Source organism: Microcaecilia unicolor, chromosome 1 (genome assembly GCF_901765095.1).
Source record: "Microcaecilia unicolor chromosome 1, aMicUni1.1, whole genome shotgun sequence".
NCBI lineage: Eukaryota > Metazoa > Chordata > Amphibia > Gymnophiona > Siphonopidae > Microcaecilia > Microcaecilia unicolor.
Window position 1 is genome coordinate 711665652 of NC_044031.1, and position 22452 is coordinate 711688103.

General features: G+C 40.5%; 1 protein-coding gene across 1 annotated transcript in view; it reads left to right on the forward strand.

Moving 5' to 3' along the window:
- ONECUT1 (one cut homeobox 1) overlaps window positions 1-6330 on the forward strand; it is an 89512-nt gene extending 83182 nt beyond the window's left edge. The window contains exon 2 of the mRNA XM_030189244.1: window positions 6038-6330. Within this exon, the coding sequence (XP_030045104.1) occupies window positions 6038-6330 (293 nt within the window). The remainder of the gene's footprint in view (window positions 1-6037) is intronic.
- Window positions 6331-22452: the final 16122 nt, after the last annotated feature.

Sequence of the window (22452 nt, forward strand, 5' to 3'; positions counted from 1 at the left end):
CTTACGACCCCCCCCCCCCCCAAACTCTCCCCTCCCCCCATAAATCCCCTTTATACCACCCCACCTGGGTCCCATTGACTTGGACTCTGATAGCCCTAGGGAACCCCCCTCTCTCCCCCTATTGGGAGCTAAATGGTTATTAAATATGCTATTGGCTAGGGTGTACCAGTATTATATGGTATTGAGAATCAAAGTGCGACCTCGAGCACTCAGGTTCTGTAGATAGGGATTCCAGATTTGTGTAAATAGTGTCTTACGCTCGGGGGACCCCATCACATCCCTTGCCTCCCAAGCTACCAAAAGATGTACCTGGTTCCTCCAATGCCAAAAAGTGGGAGGCTCTGGGGAAGTCCAAATGGTCAGGTTTTAATATGAACAAGGGAGACCTTCAAGAGGGAATCAACACAAAGAAAATATAGCATACAATCATTCTGTTAATGCAGAGGTCATGAATTACTGGTTCATACAGCAGTACATTGACTCCGAGTACTAGCAATAGCAAATCATGCATTTTGTACTGCAAAGCCACCGCTGTTTTCTTTATGTTAGCTTTTTGCACTAACGCCGCAGTCAAATGAACATAATTTTTCCAACAGAAAGAGAAAACTAAATGTGCCCTTTTGTCTCATAAACCAGAAGTGCTGCCCTGATCATTTAATTATAAGGAACTATTTAAAATTAGACCTTTACCTAATGAGTGCTGTGATAAAATGGCAAAATGAGGGGGTCCTTTTACCAAGCTGCAGTAAAAAGGGTCCTGTGCTAGCAGCGGGGGCTGTTTTTGCCACGTGCTGAGGCCCTTTTTAGCACACTGGGTAAAAAGGCAGAAAAAAGGCATGGCCACGTGGTCAGATTTCACTTACCGCGTGGCCCTGCAGGGGGAGCACTTACTGCCACCCACTGAAGTGGCGGTAAGGGCTCCCATGTTATCCTGGCAGGCGGCAGTAACCAGGTAGCACGTGGTTTTGCCTGATTACCGCTGGGTTAGCGCCTGCGGAAATATTTTTTGAATGTTTCCGCTAGTACCGGAAATGCCATGTGCTGGTGGTGTAACTACCACCGGTGCCCACCAGTAGCGGCCCCACTATTAGGCCACCTGATGCAGAGGCCTCAGGTGGCAGGCTCCGAGAGCGGCATTCTCCCCTTCCCTCCTTTTTGTTTCTTTTCTTTTCTTCCCTCCTTATTTGTTTCTTTTCTCCAAAAGGTAGCAGTGGCAGCTATTCAAATAGGCTGCCCTGCCGCCGGCACCAGCCTCTTCTCCCACTGCAGCCTGCCTCTTGACGTAACTTCCCGTTTCCTCAGAGGCAGGACGCAGAAGCAAAGAGGCCGGTGCCAGCGACACTGCAGCAGGGCAGCCTATGCAAATCTCTGCTGCCTTTTGGGGAAAAAATAAGGTAAATGTGGGAAGAGGGTTGAGGAGGGAAGAGGGAGATGCTAGACCAGGTGCGGGCATGAGCAGAGGTGTGGGTGTGTGGTGCAGGCATGGGGGCACGAGCACAAGCGGAGGTGGCATCTCATCCCTGCCTCCTGGGCAGCTCCAGATTGGCAAGCAGTAAGCCCACAAAGGGCTTACCGCCTCTTTGTAAAAGGGTCCCTGAATGCATCTATTGAAATCATTGGTTGTTTTAAATTACCTGGTCACTCGATTCCTTTTGGAGTAGACCTTCTGCTGTGTCACCAAAACCACATTACCAGCAATCTAGTATGTCTAATATGTGAACAACTAAGTACATAAGTAATGCCATACTGGGAAAAGACCAAGGGTCCATCGAGCCCAGCATCCTGTCCACGACAGCGGCCAATCCAGGCCAAGAGCACCTGGCAAGCTTCCCAACATACAAACATTCTATACATGTTATTCCCGGAATTGTGGATTTTTCCCAAGTCCATTTAGTAGTGGTTTATGGACTTGTCCTTTAGGAAACCGCCCAACCCCTTTTTAAACTCTGCTAAGCTAACCGCCTTCACCACTTTCTCCGGCAATGAATTCCAGAGTTTAATTATACGTTGGGTGAAGAAAAACTTTCTCCGATTTATTTTAAATTTACTACACTGTAGTTTCATCACATGCCCCCTAGTCCTAGTATTTTTGTAAAGCGTGAACAGACGCTTCACATCCACCTGTTCCACTCCACTCATTATTTTATATACCTCTATCATGTCTCTCCTCAGCCGTCTCTTCTTCAAGCTGAATAGCCCTAACCTCCTTAATCTTTCTTTATAGGAAAGTCGTCCCATCCCCGCTATCATTTTAGTAGCCCTTCACTGCACCTTTTCCAATTCTACTATATCTTTCTTGAGATGCGGCGACCAGAATTGAACACAATACTCAAGGTGCGGTCGCACCATGGAGCGATACAACGGCATTATAACATCCTCACACCTGTTTTCCATACCTTTCCTAATAATACCCAACATTCTATTCGCTTTCCTAGCCGCAGCAGCACACTGAGCAGAAGGTTTCAGTGTATTATCGACGACGACACCCAGATCCTTTTCTTGGTCCTTAACTCCTAACGTGGAACCTTGCATGACGTAGCTATAATTCGGGTTCTTTTTTCCCACATGCATCACCTTGCACTTGCTCACATTAAACGTCATCTGCCATTTAGCCGCCCAGTCTCCCAATTAAAGAATAATCTCAGTGAAATCTTTTTCAAACTAAGAAGTATGTCATAAGAAAAAATACCAAGAGGGGCATTTTCAAAAGGACATCTAAGTGCCAAAAAAAAAAGTCCATCTTGCAGCCATTTTCAAACAGGAAAGATGTCCAGATTCCCTATTCAAAAATACTGAGAAGGGCATGCTTATGCTGGAGACATCCATCCTGAACAACTATTTTACAAACTGAAAATTATAAGTTGGGGGGGATGGGGGCAGAGAAAGGGGAAAGGGAACAAGGTACAAGGATGTCTGTTTGGCAGCATTCTTATAAAAATAGCCACACAGATATCTTTACAGAACAGAGAAGTAACCTACTGGTTAGTGCACTGGGGGGGCCCTTTTACTAAGGTGTGTTGAAAAATGGCCTGCGGTAGTGTGGACGTGTGTTCTCAGCATGCGCAGAATCATTTTTAGCGCACCTGTAAAAAATGCCTTTTTTAATTTTTTGCCGAAAATGGACGTTCAGCAAAATGAAAATTACTGCGTGTCAATTTTGGGTCTGAGACCTTACCGCCAGCCATTGACCTAGCGGTAAGGTCTCATGCTGTAACCAGGCGGTAATGGTCTATGCGCATAAAATGCCGACTACTGCTTGCATGCCAGAAAATAAAAATATTTTCCGGCACTCGTAGTGGGCGCCCGTCAAAAATTAAATTGCCACAAGGGCCACGCAGTAGCCGGGCGGTAACTCAAAATTGGACACGCATAGGTGCCTGTCCTGCTTATTTTCGAAGGAGAAGGGTGGCCATCTTCCGACACAAATCGGGAGATGGCCGGCCTTCTCCTAAACCCGGCCAAATCGGTATAATCGAAAGTCGATTTTGGCCGGCTTCAACTGCTTTCCGTCGCAGGGCCAGCCAAAGTTCAAGGGGTGTGTTGTCAGTGTACCGAAGGCGGGACGGGGGCATGGTTAAGAGATGGCCCGCCTTGGCTGATAATGGAAAAAAGACAGCCGGCCCTGACGAGCATTTGGCCAGCTTGATTTGGTCCCTTTTTGTTCACGACCAAGCCTTGAAAAGGTGCCCAAACTGACCAGATGACCACCGGAGGGAATTGGGGATCACCTCCCCTTACTACCCCAGTGGTCACCAACCCCCTCCCACCCCAAAAAAAATTTTTTTTTAAACATTTTTTTGCCTGCCTCAAATGTCATACCCAGCTCCCTGACAGCACTATGCAGGTCCTTGGAGCAGTTTTTAGTGGGTACTGCGATGCACTTCAGGCAGGCAGACCCAGGCCCATCCCTCCCTACCTGTTACACTTGTGGTGGTAAATGGGAGCCCTCCAAAACCCACCCAAAACCCACTGTACCCACATCTAGGTGATTCCCTTTATCCCTAAGGGCTATGGTAGTGGTGTACAGTTCTGGGGAGTGGGTTTGGGGGGGTTGGGGGGGTTGGGGGGCTCAGCACCCAAGGTAATGGAGCTATGCACCTGGGATCATTTTGTGAAGTCCACTGCAGTGCCCCCTAGGGTGCCCGGTTGGTGTCCTGGCATGTGAGGGGGAAAGTGCACTACAAATGCTGGCTCCTCCCACAATCAAATGGCTTGGATTTGGCCGGGTTTGAGATGGCCACCATTAGTTTTCATTATCGGCGAAAACCAATGGCAGCCATTTCTAATGCCGGCAATCTCTAAGGGCGGCCCAAATGTTGAGATTTGGCCAGCCCCAACTATATTTTCAAAACAAAAGATGGCCGGCCATCTTGTTTCGATAATATGGTCGGGTACGCCGCTTAACGGGGCCGTCATTAGAGATGGCCGCCCTTATAGATGGCCGGTACCGTTTGATTATGCCCCTCTATGTGTCTTAGTAAAAGAGACCCTGGATTTGTAAGCCAAGGGAAACAGGTTCAAATCCCACCGTAACTTTTTTTTTTTTTTGTAAATGTGATCCCTCCAGGAACAGAAAAAATACCTACTGTATCTGAATGTACACCATTTCAATAGCTTGCTTTCAGGCTTGCAGATGCCTTATATATTTAGGTACAATGGGTATTTTTCTGTTACTGCAGTGAGCTCCAGAAAAAAAAAACCCAAAATAAAATAGGGTTATAGTGGAATTTAAACCCTTAGCTTTGGTTTATAATCCACTGTACTTACCACTAAGCTACTGCTTTGATCTGGTTGCTACTTTATTCAGAATGGTCATAATACCTGCAGCTGGCATAGGGCCTAGTTTTCACTTTCAGAAGTAGGACAGCAACCACTGGGGGATTAAGGAGGAGTCATACCTTAATCTTTCTAATGGTCCAGCTGCTCAATCAAAGCACCTTTTTTTGTAATTGGACATGAGTGAAACAGATTTAGATTAAAAACACCCTTCTTTTTAAACATGGACCTTTCTTGCTGTTTGAAAATCGTTGATGTTTGTCCTAACTTTGGGGCCCTCCCTAGCCCTGTCCACAACACACCCCCTTGCTTTTTGGACAAACTGCAGTGTGAAATGTCCAAAATCGGGCTTTGGAAATTTTTAGCAGATGAAGTTTTTTTTTTAGGAATTTTGGGGTCCTTTTACTAAGCTGCAGGAAAAAGGGCCCTGCGGTAGCAGCAGGGGCCATTTTTCCCATACATCAGGGCCCATTTTACTGCAGCCGATAAAATGCCAAAAAAAAAAATGACCAAACGGCAAGATAACTTTTATCACATGGCCATGCAGCAGGGATCACTTACCACCATCCATTGAAGTGGCGGTGGGGGTTCCCATGATAACCGGGCAGCACACAGCAATGCCTGATTACTGCTGGGTTACCACCGCACTAGAAAAAAAAATTTAAATTTTCCAGAGCGCCGGAAAAGGCTCACACTCGACCCGGAACTACCGCCGGTGGCTGCGTTGGGCCGGCGGTAGTTCAGATTTAGTGTGCGGTAAGCCCACATTGGGCTTACCGCCGCTTTGTAAAAGACCCCCTTTCAGTCCATCTGCTTTGAAAATGAACACCATACTGTACTATTTATTTCAAATAAATGTAAAAACATATGATGTAGTGTGTTGTTGAAATAAAAGAGAAGGATGCCTAGGAATAAAACCAACAAAGAAAAAAGAACCAAGACATAGCAAATTGATATTTCAAGGTGCAAAGGTAGTACTTTTGCTTTATGCCCTGTTTACACGGCACGCTAGCATTTCTGGCGCGTGCTAACATTTAACACGCTAATGCTAGAGACACTCATATATTCCTACAGGTGTCTCTGTTGTTAGCGCATGCTCATTTTTAGCGTGTGCTAGAAATGTTAGCGCACTTACTGCGCAGCTTAGTAAACAGGGCCCTTTCTTTAGCAAAGAAAGGGCTTGCCAGGAAGTAAATGTTTCATTCCTCAACTATATTAGTATACATAAAGTGGTTTGTTCTGTTTTCTTTTATTTTTGCAGCTTGCAAAAGAAAAGAACAAGAACATGGGAAGGATAGAGGGAATACACCCAAAAAGCCTCGGTTAGTCTTCACAGATGTCCAGCGTCGAACTCTACATGCAATATTCAAGGAAAATAAGCGCCCATCCAAAGAATTACAAATAACAATTTCCCAGCAACTAGGGTTGGAGCTGAGTACAGTCAGCAACTTCTTCATGAATGCACGAAGGAGAAGTCTGGATAAGTGGCAAGACGAGAGTAGCTCCAATTCAGGCAACTCATCATCTTCATCAAGCACTTGTACCAAAGCATGAAGGAATAACCGCAAACTAAACCTCGGTGGAAAAGCTTTAAAAACAAAGACCAGGACCTCAAGATAGCAGGTTTATACTTAGAACTATTTGAAAAAAAAAATTGTTATTTATAAGTCCAAAGAAACCAAAGACTTATTTCACCTGCATTATGACTTTGTTCAGAGATACACACTTTAGGAGGATGACTTGCAAAAAAACGAATGGAAAACCAATCCCACTGGCCTTGCACCTTTATCTGTGATCATGTTCACTGTACTTGGTGGTCTGGTGGTTCGGAGTACAGTGATTTTTCATTGAATGGACATCTTTTCCAATATGACTCTTCATTTTCATATAAATTCCATGAAGGTGTATGGTGTACATGCCAGTGGTTATAGACTTGGTCAGGGATGATCTTGAGGAAGGGTTGTGATGTAGCATGACCAAAGCCGTGTGGCGTCGTCTGAGTTCATGTGAACGGTGGTGTGATGCTCTTGCATTGTTTGAACCTAGTAGTTCCAAGACCTGGACACAAAGTTCAAACTGTAGAGAGAGAAATTTTGAGTGTCACCTAAACCAGTGCATTCTCTTTGTTTGTTAAGGGAAGTTCAGGAAAACAAAAACAGTTCTGCCCATGAAAAACTAGTTACCAAATAACAAATTTATTATATATTGCAGGTATTTTATTGCAGTGGTTTTAATAATCCAAAGATATTTTTACATGGCATACTGGACAGGGTGAAAGTACAACAATCAGATCATGCAAGTAGGACTGTTATTTGCACCATTTTAATAACTGTTTAGTTCTCTGACTGGCAGGAAAGAATGTAACATCAGAAGATGAACCCCAAATCACAAAATATTAGCACAAAAGCCTATTAACGGGCTTATGTGGTATCTACAATAATTGGACACCCTTGATCATGCCTACACTTCTTACACATATATATTATATATTTTTTTTAAATAAATTCCCTGAACAGTAGGGTCCTTTCAGTAAAGTGCATTAAGGTTTGAACTTAACACACTATAACGCAGGATTTTAACACACAGCAAGCCCAAAACTAATGCAGCAGCAAGAAGGAGCATTCCCAGCATTTTCACATTTTGTCCATGCATTAATGTTGCCAAAGACGCATGGGGCCAGTGCGCTGTTACCGCAGAGGCATTTAGGGCCCCTTTTACAAAACTGCGACAAAAGGGGGCCTGCACTGGCGTCGGCACTTGTTTTTGACATGCGCCCAGGCCCCCTTTTACCGCAGCGGGTAAAAGGTAGGTCTTTATTTTTTACAGGAAATGGCTGCATGGCAAGTGCTTCACTTACTGCGCAGCATTTCAGGGTGGAGCCCTGAATGCCATCCATTCAGGTGGCAGTATGGGCTCCTGTACTAACCTGATAGTAACCAGGCAATGCACGGCACTGCCCAATTTGCGCCAGGTACACACCGGCGCTACAAAAATAAATATTTTTGTAGCACTGGATATGACGGCATGCTGGGGGTGGGAACTACCACCAGGCTGCTACAGTAGCCTGGCAGTACTTTCATTTTAGCGAGCGGAAAGCCCGCATTCGGCTTACCGCCGCTTTGTAAAAGGGGCCCTTATTTAGCAGGTGATAAATGTCTCCGCATTAACAGGGCATTAGTCAGTTAGAATGCGATAACTGTAATTAACCCCTGGGTTCTATATAAGGCACAGTGAGTAGCATGCGTTAAATTGGGTAGGTACCCAATTTACACACGCTACTTGAGTTATGAGCCAATCAGCGATAAGTGGTCGATAGCAACCAATTATCATCACTAGCTGGCAATAATTGGAATTTATGCGTGCTTCGTTTTAGGCATATTCCAAAAAGAGGTGAGCGTAAATTCTAATATGCGTAGCTAAAAAGGGGGTGTGGCCATGGAAGGAGGATGGAAGGTGTGGGTAGTTACACCAGGTTTTCATTGGCATAAATGGCCACACCTAAATGTAGGCACCGCTCCTAATTTAAGGTGAGTTATATAGAATAGCGCTAATGGCCAGATTCTATATATGGCGCCTAAAAATTCCACACAGGTTTAAGCATATTCTATAAGATTTAGGCATGGTTTATAGAATACGCTTAGTCAATACCATAGTGCCTAAATCTACACGCGCCCATTTACACCAATAAAAACCTGGAGTAAATCCATGCATGTATATTCAGGCGCACTGACCCATATTCTGTAATTACTTGCGGAACTTTTGCCATGCCCACAAACATGCCTATAAACACGCCTCTTTTAAACCACGTGCATTTATTTTGAACTGTGCACTTTTCAATTTAGGCATAGTTCTTTACAGAATACATTTAGCAATTTCCATGCATAAATTCTGATAATTACCAATTAGTGCTCATTATTGCTTGTTAACTGCTGTTAAAAACATCGATTGGCTTGTTATGCCAATAAAGTTACGCGTGTATTTCCATGTGGAAATCTAGGCGCCATATATAGAATCTGGCCCTACGCACCTTTTTTTTTTGACGGGTCTAGATTGTAGACACCATTTACAAAATCTGTCCCTAATTGCAGGGAATACTATACTCTATACCCAGTAATACCTCCTAACCAAAAGCTCCATTAATGCTAATGTAGGAGCCCCTTTTACTAAGCCGCATAAGCGTCTATGCACGCCCAACGTGCGCCAAAATGGAGTTACCACCCGGCTACCACATGGCTCTTGCGGTAATTTCATTTTTGGTGCGTGTCCAATGCGCGCAGCCAAAAAATAATTTTTATTTTCAGACGCACGCCAAGTGGCATTTGACCCGCGTAGGTCATTACCGCTGGTTACTGCATGAGACTTTACCGCTAGGTCAATGGCTGGCGGTAAGGTCTCAGATCCAAAATGGATGTGCGGCAATTTTCATTTTGCCACACGTCCATTTTCAGAAAAAAATTTTAAAAAGGCATTTTTTGGGTGTGAGCTGAAAAATGATTCTGCGTGCACCCAAAACACACACCTACACTACCACAGGCCATTTTTCAGCACACCTTAGTAAAAGGAGCCCGTCATTTTATACTGCACAGGCAGGTTAACATGATCTTGCATTAGCTGTTATAACATGCTACACTGTGCATAAACAGCTAACACAGCTTAGTAAAAGGACCCAATATGGCTTAAAAATTCATCTTACTTGAAGGATGCAAAATGCTTCTGTGAAACATTAAATACAAAAAGGAGTGGGAATATAAACCAGGCTTATCCAAAAAACTAGAACCAGACAAAATGGCTTTAGCATTTCTACCGTGCTCACACAGACCTGAGTGACAGACAGTTTACTTACAACGGTCTTTTTCAAGACCAATTTTACGTTTTTGTCTCAAGATTTTTATTTATCAGTTGAATCTTGAGATATTTCATATCATCAATTCATGAGTTTTATTTTTACTACAGTTACAAGACTCCTGATGTAGGCCACAAGGCCGAAACACAACGTTGTGTTGAGTCATTTTTAGAAAATATTAATGAGTCCTTTTTAAGAAAATATTAATAAATATTGTTTGTTTGATTATTAATACTATTTTTGTCTGGTTCTAGTTTTTTGGATAAGCCTGGTTTATATTCCCACTCCTTTTTGTATTTATTCTCTACCCCGTGGGATCTACTGAGTTCTCCACACACGTGGATTCTCTTTAGAATCTGTGAAACATTATACATCTTCAACTCTATAACCTATACGCAGTGATTGTAACTTTTTTTCTATATTTGGATACGCCAAAGACAGATAGAAAGCACATCCCTGAGACAAAAATCAAAGCCCCTTTCGGGTTTTTTACTATTTAACTTAAATTTCTTACCAGCAATTTTGTTTCAATCTATTCTTTCTTGTGTGTCTTTATAAGAAAAGTGATGTGCAAATAGATCCCTCTAGTTTAAAATTCACCGAGGACCTAGGAGACTATCACGCCTTACCTTGAATCAGGCTCATAGCTTTGTAAGTACTATAAATACTAGGAAAGCTAAAGGAAATTATTCCTATTTATTATAACCAAAATCTAAAAGGAAAGTAATAAACTATTTTACACATGGAAGGATACCCACTGTACATGAATGTACACCACTTCAATAGCTTTTGAGCTTGCAGGTGGAATAAAAGAAATTAAAATACAAATACAAATAAACATTAGATTCTATCAAAAAAAAAAAGTGGCATAGGTGTATTAGCTTTCTCTTGGACATTTATCTGTAATTCCTCCAGCAAATTCTCTGATAAACAAACCTGAGTTATAAGTGATTAAATAAGCAAATACAGTTATCATTTTGTGGACGAAAATCCTATAATTTATATTTTTAATACAAAAAAATATTCTTGCTTTCAGCTTAAGATAATATAGCATCAAACAAATTAAACCATTCACAAGCAACCAAAAAGGTACTTAAAAACAACAAGCTAATACAGAATCCTTTCTGTTGAAGGGGAAGGGAAATGGAACTTGATATACTGCCTTTCTGTGGTATTTTTCAACTACATTCAAAGTGGTTTACATATATATAGGTACTTATTTTTTTGTACCTGGGGCAATGGAGGATTAAGTGACTTGCCCAGAGTCACAAGGAGCTACAGTGGGAATTGAACCCAGTTCCCCAGGAGCAAAGTGTGCTGCACTAACCACTAGGCTACTCCTCCACATGCAAATAAATTTAGGAGTCCTTTTACTTTGCCAGCTAAAACGTGGATGGTGGTAATTTTAGCCTGAGGGTTTCCTGCATGCTCTGGCCACTTTCTAGCGTGGCTCTTAAATGGCTGAACTTCTATTTGTGCCATTAATGGCAACGGACTAATTTCCAAATTAGCATGTGGCCACTACTGCCTGATCCTTACCGCCACCTATTTATTAGGAAGTACGGGTTGACGCGCTACTCGTGAGGTAATTGGGCAGTGCGCCGGGCATTCATACTCCCCACCCCCACCCCCATTCTTGAAAATCATTTTTATTTACTCACACAGGAAACGGTGCCTGGCAAAAGCAGAACTAACACAGGGTGCCTGGGTGTGCCCGGCAGGAGTGCTGTTTTGCCATACACTACCCGCATGGTAGCCCCACCGCCCTTTAGTAAAAGGGTTCCTTAGAGAGGAAATAGCATCTAGGAAAAAAAGCTGAATATGCATTCCCAAATATTCTGTTATTTACATTGCTCAAACATTGCTCAAAGATTTACGGAACTGAAACCAAGGAGCTCTGTTTTATATGAATTTATTTATTAGAATTTATGAACTGCCTCTATGAAGATATTCACCGAAGGCGGTCATAAACCTGAAAGAGCAAGATGCACAGGGCTTTCTTAATTTGAGTATTCTTGTCTGCAGAGATCTTTGTGACCTGTTGAATATTCCCTTTCTGCGGTGGCCAGAGATTAAGGAGGTAGTTATTATGATGCAGTATAATTTGGGTTTTAAAAACACCTTGAGGCCCGTTTACTAATTTGCATGAAGCACTTAACACTTGGTTTTTACCACATGGTAACTGCTAGTACAGAGCTGCATTAAGGAGCTGTCTGGTAATTTAGCATTTACCATGCAGTAAACCACACATTAATCCCCAAATTCTATATATGGAGCTCAGAATTGCACACGTAAATTTGGATGTGTGCCCAATTTGCGCACGCAATTTACTTGAAAAGCCAATTAATGCCAATAATTGGGTGTATATAATCAATTATCAGTGCTAATTGGCATTAATTAGAATGCATGTGTTTAGTTGCAGGGTTCTGCACATAAATTTTACATGTGGCTCCAAAAAGGGGGCGTGGCAATGGGAGGGTCATGGATTCCTACAATTTATGCGCACTATATAGAATAAGGGGGATCAGCGCCTAATTTAGGCGTGAGAATTTACCCCAGGCTTTACTTGGTGGGAATCCTTATGCCCAAAATTGGGCAGAGATTCCAGCACCAAACGCTATTCTATAAATGGCGCCCAACTCTGAGCGCCGTTTATAGAGTACTGCTTAGCGGTAATTTTTATCAGCACCAATTTTTCGGTGTTATACATAGAATTCAGTCCTAACTGACAAATGTGGAGTTAGCACAGGACAACTTACCACATCCTAAATAGAGGGTACCTGCAATAGAAAATTCTGGGAATAGGTGCTATATTAAATTTGAAGCTATTATAAATTTTACTTTGGGTTAGTAAAAGGCCCCCTTATCTTCCCATGGGATTGATTAAATTGTGGTAGCTCAGTAGCTCAGATTAGTCACTTCTATAGTACAAGATAATGCTGCTTGCAATCAGTCTCACAAGCTGCATTATTTTACCATTTTAGGATTTTCTTCTACAAAATAACTATGTTTTACCATGGCCATAAAGCCATGTGCCAATGCTCTTAAGTGCTGAAAGGGGCCAGCATGTGATACAGCTTTCCCTGGATGGCCCCCACCCCATGCTGGACAAAAACCTCCAAGCAAGACCCCTCCCCCTGATGCCTCAGATCCCTTCCCAAAGCCCCCCCCCCCCCCAATCACCCAAAGTATTACATTTTTTTAAGTACCAAGCTGGACACATCCTATGCAATTTGGATTTATTATTTATTTTCCAAGTTTCAACTCCAATTATATATTCAGTAGCATGAGATATTTATTTATTTATTTTATTTGTATTAATTTGCCTGCCCAAATTGGCTCATAAAATACATTGGGTCAACAGGAGCAGTGGGATTTGAACCTTGGTGTCCTGCTTCTCTAACCACTAAACTACCGCCGCATTCCTGGAATGAAGTTCTTTAGTTCTATGTCCATGAGTAATAAATTGAATTCTGTCCTCATTTAAATATATTTGAATGAATTGCAGAAACATTACTAAGGTTTGTTCTTCCTGAAAATATTAGCTACCATAACCAAAAATTTAAGGATAGTCCAATAACAGAACTAAACCTTGACCTTTGTATGGTTATATATGCTTTACCTGAAACTGTTTCCAAAAGTAGTTAAAAGTAGATATATTTAAAACTAGATAACAGCTCATAATGAAGATACATTCAGTTATAGATAATTACCAACTCAGCAGATTAACATTAGCCAAAGGGAAAAATGGGAGCTTTATTTTGCATTCTTCAAGCGAAAAAGACAGCATTCGAAGTTCCTTGTTTTATAGTGAGCATTGTTTATTTTAAACTTGCAATTTACAAATGCAACTTACCACATTCCTCTGTTTTTATTCTTATATTTTTTAAGTACTACCAATTGAAATATTTGCTGAAACCAAAGAGAATTTTTCTTTCAGAAATGAATTTACATTGGGCATATACAGTATTTTCAGATATGAAATAATCCATAATAGACACTTGGCTGAATTGTAATTTTACATCAGTGTTTAGCATGTAAAATTGCATACTAAACAGTGATGTAACATGTTACAAACCTTGAATGAATTTAACAATCTCATAAGCAATATGCAAACCACACTTACAAAATATATATACAGACATATGAAACCATGATCACAGCCATACTCATATTTAGCTGCAAATGCTACTGCTTTGATTGAATGTAACTTCTAGTATGAAGTTACTGTTATCATTTATTTCAAATATCCACTTAATACAGAATCCTACCTTTTCTTTATTTTCAATGTTTTCAGTTATACTTAATTTACAAGCCTATTTTATACGGGCTCACAACTCACTCTAATCTCTAAATGCAGGACCTGCAAGGGACAAGAAAGGGATCAAAAGTGTTTTGAAAGGGAGAAAAGTGGAGACAAGTTTGAAAACACCAAGCAATTGGGTTGCAGTTCACATTCCAAAGAAACTGAGGTTCCATAGTATTTGCATTTCATTAATTCCTAGAGTCGATACACCTATACTACAAACAATCATTAACTATCATTAACCATCATAAGCTACCAAAGACCAAGGGTTGGGTGGGGAAAGTTCATGGTTTTCATGTTTCCATTACACAGGGTCCTTTAGTGCATTTCTAGGGTATCCATAGAAGCACTCTTTTCTCTTAGAGCTGCCCCAACGTTCTCCATAGGTAGGTGGAATATTGCTTTCTGCTCAAGGAAGGCCACCACACTTTACAGGTAAAGAAAACTGCAGACTTAGCTATACCAAAGAGTCTTAGGACATTACTCTTCACATTAGTTGGAAAGGCAGTTTCCTTAAAAGGTCCTTCTTTCTCCATAATGATGAAAAAACTATGCATTTAGCAAACAAAGAGAAAGCACTTGCCTTTTGTAACAGGTTGTTTACGGTGCAGTCAAATCTTAGAAGAAGGTCAGTTTGATTTCTTGGTTGGCCTTCTGGTTTCTTGTGGTGCGGTTAGCTTTACAATAAATTTGGTAACCTTTTCCTAATGTTAAGACAAAGAAGCAAAAGGTAAGAAATAGCTGCTTCCACATGTACAAAAAAAGTGTAAAGATCTACTGTTTATAGTGTGAACCAAAGACGCTACCTCATTTATTTCCATTTGTGATTTTAATCACATTGATGATACCAAAGAATACCAAAGATTTTTTCTTGCATGGCCTTCATCTGCAGAGGGCACTCGGCGCCCTTCCTCTATCCTCCACCTTCACTCAGTGTACATGTTTCCTTCATTCTACTATTATTAATAATAATATTAATAATATTGATAATAAAGCTTTAGGTAAACATGTTGCAAAACTTTGTAAACTCATAGGACGAGTGCCTTGCTTGAACCAAAGTGTTAAACCGCTGTTGACCTCTTCTCTCTCACCTTATACTCTTCGAATACCTCAGCCTCTTAGAAAGGCCACAAATGAAAAAAAAAAGGAAATAAAATATAAAAAAAATTTTGAAAGGAATAATTCTCACCGTGGTGCTTTTGCCATGCAATGAACCTTTCTTTGATACCAAAGGAATTTCCTTTCTTTCCACTTTTTTTCTCGCTGGCAAACCAAAGCTCTTTTCCCAGTCCCCATGTGCGCAGTTGGCCCGAGTCCTGGAAGTCCAAATGAAGGCCATGCAGAACTTTTACCACTTGTTCCAAATACCTCATAGTATAAGAAAACTTTAGGGTTATGTTGTATAGAGAGTCTATGTGATAAGGCAGAACTTACTAGTTTGATAATTGTTAAACGTTACTTCAAAGCTTTATAATTCTTATTTATTTTGTAGTGTTTGGGCAGGAACTACTCTATCACGCTCAAGGAAGAAGAGGGTGGTTTTTTTTAAAGATGATTAGGGGTTGTATTAAAGATGGGTTGCAAAGATTTAATGCACGGAAGTAAAACAATATGGCTTTAATTTCATTTTTTATGATGTTTGGTGTTCTTTTCACAGGGTAAAAAAGAAACCTTTTTCTGCTGTAATAAGCATGTTCATACATTCATGTTTTTTCTATTGTATTGTGATTTTTGTTATTTAATTGTATTTTGTAAGCTTATTTAATCATTGCTTTAATTTATAACTATGTAGAATAGAAAACCAACTTTGTAAATATTAGAGTTTGAAAACAAAGCTTTATGTTACAATCCTTTGTTCTTCTGCTAAGTTTTAAGGAGAATGCTTCTCTTGTCTGGGTACAAGGTGAGGGTGCATCTATATTATCATCTTAACGGACACTTCTTTAAAGTGTGTCTTAAACACTGCCAGATCCCCACACCTTGAACCTGCCAAAAGGAGAGCTCAAGGTACTCTATACTTGTAACAGAAAAGCATTATTGCTAGGTGTATATCTTTTTTCTTTTTTAATTTATTTGTCATTTTGGAAGGGTTATTTTGTAGGTAAAACCTACACATCCAAAGAATTTAAACATTGTTTAATGTTAAAGCACTGGCATTTGTGAGAGAATTTGTTGATTTATAAAATATATATATATAATTTGCCATATGAACGGGTATAGAAAGTGTAGGGCGTAGAACTTTAGAGACAAGCTAACTTGAATTTGGAATTTCTGTATACCACACATTGGCCTTTGTTTAGTAAGACTTAATACACAATAATGATGTCATCATGTGTTATCTGCCGCAAAGCCCTTTGTATAAAATGGGCTTTGTGGCAAATAAAGCAAGATAATACGGTTATTGTGTACTAACTATTAGTCAATAGGGGCCATTATGCTTTTCACCAATACTTTATAATTCCTAAAGTAGGGGATGGATGAAGGGAAGGGGGGCATTACATTTTTTTGTTCCATGGACCGATATTCAAGTTGCTTCACATACTTAGTAAGAGGCCACTGTTAGACGCAGCTGGGCTGCCAGATCATGGGCCTGTAATGAATGCGTACTGCGTAGACTGAAGTAGCACAATTTTCGGTTCAATTAAACAGCTATTAGAAATAGATTTCTTCAGACATTATGAGTGTGTCTTTTATTTATATGCCATGTATAGTGGCAGGCTAATCAGTGTAAATTCTGGCTACCATCTCTGAAATCAAAAGTAGCTAAGCAAAATCAAAAATAATTTTTTGTTGTTTATTTCTTTGGGGGTTTTTTTTAATCTTTTTCTTTTCGAGTTAGTAATACGGTGTATTGTGTTTTGTCGATTGGAACCAATCTTTACAACTGTGGCAAATTATATTTTTTTAAATAAAGGCCGGCAATGTCTTTACCAAAATGCATAGTGGCATTTTGGCACTGGAGGGGGAGGGATTATGCCCTGTTTTGCTTGCTCTTGACCTAATCCAATTCATTCCCTCATTTCAACAGAATCCAGTATAACAACAGGATTTGTGATATACAAGGAAACTGGTTTATAGAGTTAGAAAAAAATGGATTTTTCTAATCTGAATTTTATTTTCCTGAAATTGCACAGTTATGTCACACATGTTTTTTATATTATCTAAGGAAATGGCCACAGTAGTCCTAAGAACTTGCATTTTTTAAGCTTCTGTTAACCCTATGAAATTAGCATCTCTACCCAGTTATTGACTTTTTCACCAAATCTATTTTTATAGAAATAGTATGGGCCATTCTATTTATGTTTCTATTATTTAATTTGTTATGTATCTGCATCAGTTTTTATTTCTATATATTTACAGATTTGCTAAATTGTAGTATTCTAATTTGCTCTAAAAAGCATATTGGTAATCACAGATGTATTCTTGCAAATCATTATTCTGACAGCAGACTTAGGGGGTTTTTTTTTTGCTAACAATTAACATCTTGGGCCCTGTTTACTAAGATACACTAGCGTTTTTAGCACATGCTAAAAATTAGCGCACACTAAATGCTAGAGACACCCATATATACCTATGGGTGACTAGCGCATGCTAAAAATGCTAGTGCACCTCTAGCACACTTAGTAAACAGGGCCCAAGAGGGTTTACTAAGGTCTGCTAGCATTTTTAGTGCATGCTAAAAATTAGCACACAGTAACCGTGTAGACGCCCATAGGAATATGGGTGTCTGTATTGTTAGCGCATGCTAATGCTTAGCATGTGCTAAAAACATTTATGTGCCTCTAGCGTGGCTTAGTAAACAAGGCCCTTTATCTGTCACAAGGCCCAATTTATTCCCGTGGACTCTGAAGATAATGGGGCTCTGATTAAGCTATACTAAAAGGGGCCATATGATATGATTAGAGCATGGATTTTCCAGTGCACTTCCGTTTTCCGCATTTCCATTTTCCCATTAACATCCAGGTGTTCATTTCCAAATTAGCTCATAGCCATTAGCACGTGGAAAGGGCTCACACGCTAACCATGTGCTAATCGGTTAACGCTGGGCACGCCTATTCTCCACCCTCAAAACACACTCTCAGCGCTAAAATATACAGAGAGGCCAACATTCAGACCGTGGGAGGGAGCCTGCCTAACTCCTGCAGTTAGTGTTTATCTCGGATATTTAAATGCCAGGCCATTCTGGTGACCAGCATTGAATATCCGGTTTATTTTTAGGCAGTTTAAAGTTAACTGGCTATGACTATACCCAAAGATAGCTGGTTAACTTTAAACCAGCTAAAGATATACCAGCTACTTAAGGGCCCTGTGTACTAAGCTATGTTATAGGTGTGTTAACATTTTTAACGCTCGTTAACCATGCATGCATGTTAACTAATATCCCTATAGGCACCTACACAGTTAACGCGCACTCTAATTGTAGGCACGTTAAAAACGCTAATGCACCTTAGTAAACAGGGCCCTAAGTGGCCTAATTTGGCCGCTTACAATAGCCAGATATGCACTGAATATTCAAGAATAGCTGGCTATATCGCCCAATGTAGCTGGCTATCTCCTAGGTACTAACTGGGAATATTCAACAGGAGATAACCGGCTATCTCCTGCTAAATAGCACCGGATAGCCACTTAGGTTCCATTTAAACAGCCAAGTGCCGTTCCTGGCGATTAAACGGTTTTGAATATCAGGGGGAAAATATTTTTAGCGCCAAGAAAGTGTGCACAGATGTCTGAGCTACCACAGGGCACCCGAGTGCACCCCATACTAGTGCATTTTAGCACGCGAGAAGCGCACGGTAGTGCTTACCACCACTTAGTAAAAGGACCCCAATATATGCTGATTGTTAGTTGTTTTATTGGGGGGTTTTTTTTTTTTAAATACGCCCTCAGATTTTTTCACCATCTCAGGCCCCCCTGGTGGTAGGGTAAATGTTTTTTTTTTTAATAATACACAGTGGTTAAGTTCAAGGTGTACACTTTTTAGGAGGATACTTTGGAGGACTGAAGGGGACAGAAAGGGAGGGTTTGTGCTTTTGATCAAAGGGTAAATCCTTCTTTGGTACATTTTTATATGATGAATGTTGGTATAGGACAATAAAAGTGCTTTGAAATCCAAGATCATTTAATGGTCTTTTGGTTAGCATCAGCAAGGTTTGGCATAGGCTACTTGTGTGCTTTTAAAATGCATAAAATAAACCTGTGAAATGTTTAAAGTGAAAAAATAAAGCAGCAAAATTTCTAGTCTGTTTTATAAACCAACAGAACTGTATTTATATCACTGTTCTTTGTTTTTGTTTTTAGTACGGTATTTTGATTTTTGCTGGTATGTTCTGCATTTGTTGCATAATCATTGTGGGATCATTTTAGTCTTGCAGTATGAACCAAAAAACAGTATTAAAAAATATGTTTTAAAAGCGTTATCTTTTGCTTGCCTCAATAGTTTTCTTCATGTCCTCCCCAGTACCTTTCCTTCCCTAACCTGGGCCTTGGAATGACTGCATTTGCTTGCATAGCTTTTTCACTATACTTTATAATCTGACATACATCTTTGACTTTTCCTACAAGAAGGTCAGTTTCCAATGTTCAAGTTAGCTTGGTTATTTCAAACGGAAAAAGTGCGCCTAAGACAATCATCAGATAAAAAGATCCCGAGACAAAAGAAATATCTTCCAAGAGCGAGAGGGAGTTCTTTCACATTAGTGAAAAGAAAGAAGGGACTTAAAAGATTTTGCTAAAAAGAAAAAAAAAAATTACAATTTTGCAGACATTTCTTTTTTGCAAATTAGCAGTAGTAGTAATTTATACGTTGCCTCTGCATTTCAACCTAAATGATTGTTGTACCTAATTACAGCTTATTGATAATACTTTCTCTCTCTCTCTCTCTCTCTCTTAGTCAAGAGCTTCTTAAGTACTTTTTGTGTGTACCTAAAAGTGTAATGCAATAGGCATTATTCTAGTTTGTTTATGGGTATTTCCTGTACTGCGTTAAGATTTATTTCTCTTTTCTTTTAAGCATTGCTACTGTTTTCACTTTATGCCGTGCAATATCATCTGCTGTGTTTGCTAAACAAAAAGAAAAAAAAAGCAAGTGATGATGTCATCATGCTTTTCGGTGTTACAATGTTTTAGCGTTTATGTAGTCACAGAAATGTAGTAAATAAAAGGTTGGATTTTCCAGCACTTTAAATTTAGATATTTCTTGCCTTCTTTTGTTTCTCCAGTAATAAGTACAATGTAGTAACAAGCTTTAAATTTTTTCCCTTTAATTAATTCTTATGAGGAGATAGTAAAAAAAAAAAAAAAATCAAAGGATTTATGGGGACACCAAGAAACTCAGGGGTCCTTTTACTAAGGTGCGCTGAAAAATAGCTTTCGGTAGTGTTTTGGGCACACACTGATCCATTATTCAGCGTGCCTGTAAAAAAAGGCCTTTTTAAAATTTTTGCTGAAAATGGGTGCGCAGCAAAATCAAAATTGCCACGCATCCATTTTAGGTCTGCGACCTTACCGCCAGCCATTGACCTAGCGGTAAAGTCTTACGCGGTAACCAGGCGGTAATGACCTCTGGGCATCAAATGCCACTTGGCACGTGTCCGAAAATAAAAATTATTTTTCGGACACGCACCAAAAATGAAATTACTGCAAGAGCCATGCGGTAGTCAGGTGGTAACTCCATTTTGGTGCACGTTGGGCACGCGTAGACACTTACGTGGCTTAGTAAAAGGGCCCCTCAATTGCCAACAACCCTTGCAACCCAACAAACAGAGCAAGTTATATGGAGAATATGTGATCCCTCTCAAATATGTGGGCTGGAAATCAACACCTTGATTTGGTATAAAGGCATGAATACATAGGGGTCAATATTCAAAGCAATTTAACCCCAGTTAAATCACCTGTCAAATCCAGCTATTCAGTGGGTTGTCTGGGGCAGAGACAAGGTGGAGTTTGCACTTACCCCCAGATTCTATATAGTGCACTTAGATGTAGGCACCAAAATCAGTGCAGATTCTATAACACTGTCGTGTAACTTAATTGGCTTAAAAAGCTAATGAGTGCTGATAACAGCACTTAACAAGCAATAATGAGCTCTAATTGGCACTGATTAATATTTAGGCGCACAACTCCCTAAGTGTATTCTGTAACAATGTGCGCTGAACTTCTAATGTGTGAAGGCAAAAGGGGGCGTGGTTATGGGTGGGGAAATGGGCGTTCCAAAATTTAGGCACATAGTTATAGAATATGTCCCAGTGCATCTAAATCTACATGCTGAGATTTACACCAGATTTTCATTGGCGTAAATGGTTGCACGCAGATATCGGTGCTAAAATATCAACTAAGCATATTCTATAAATCGGCACCTAAATCTAAGTATGTTTTATAGAATACGCTTAGTCGGCACTGATTTCAGCCCCGATTTTTTAGGTGTCATATATAAAATCTCCTCCTTAATGGTTAAGTGCCGATATTCAGCCCTTAACTAGTTAAGGGGCTCTTTTACTAAGCTGCGATAAAAAGTGGCCTGCGCTAGTTTTAGTATGCACTAGGCCACTTTTTACCACAGTGGGAAAAGACCTTTTTTTAAATGGGGAAGTAAATGGCCATATGCTAATATTAAAATTAGTGCGTGGCTATTTACTGCCTGAGCCCTTACTGCTACCTAAGGGCTCTTTTACTAAGCTGCGGAAGCGTCTACACACGCCCAACATGCACCAAAATGAAGTTACCACCCGACTACCGTGTGGTTCTTGCAGTAATTTCAATTTTGGCGCATGTAGGTCATTACCGCACGGTTACCGCGTGAAACTTTACCACTAGGTCAATGGCTGGCATTTACCACTAGGTCAATGGCTGGCAGTAAGGTCTCAGACCCAAAATGGGCGCACACCAATTTTGATTTTGCCACACATCCATTTTCGGCAAAAAATTTTAAAAAGACCTTTTTTACATGCGCGCTGAAAAATGGACCTGCCCGTACCCAAAACCCATGCCTACGCTACCGCAGGCTGTTTTCAGCGCACCTAAGTAAAAGGACCCGCTAGTTAGCGGGCAGTAATGGCTCACGCACTAACCCCTCAGTAATCGGGTAGTGCGCGGCAATGTGGCAGTGCTGCCAATTACCGTTGGGAACATCCCTGCAGTAGAAAATAGAAAATTATTTTCTACCGCACGCCAACTTCAGAACTACTGCCAGGCTGATGTACTACCCTAGCGGTAGGGTGAATTTGGCGTGTGCTGCCTACATGGTAGCCCTACCATGCCTTTGAAAAAGGGCCCCTAAATTAACTGGCCAAATAGGACCACAAAAAAAGCTGTCCTACTTTTGGCCAGTTTAACTTGACTAGATAAAGCTGAATATCAGCATTTAACTGGTTCATGCTAGCCAGCCACACATACCCAGATATTTAATGCCAATGTCCAAGCATGGCATGGAATTGAATATCTAGGCATAAAAGCACCAGTGGCGCAAAATCACTGACTGCCATCTGCTGAATATTGACCACATAGTAGAGTTTAACTTCTTTAATCAAGA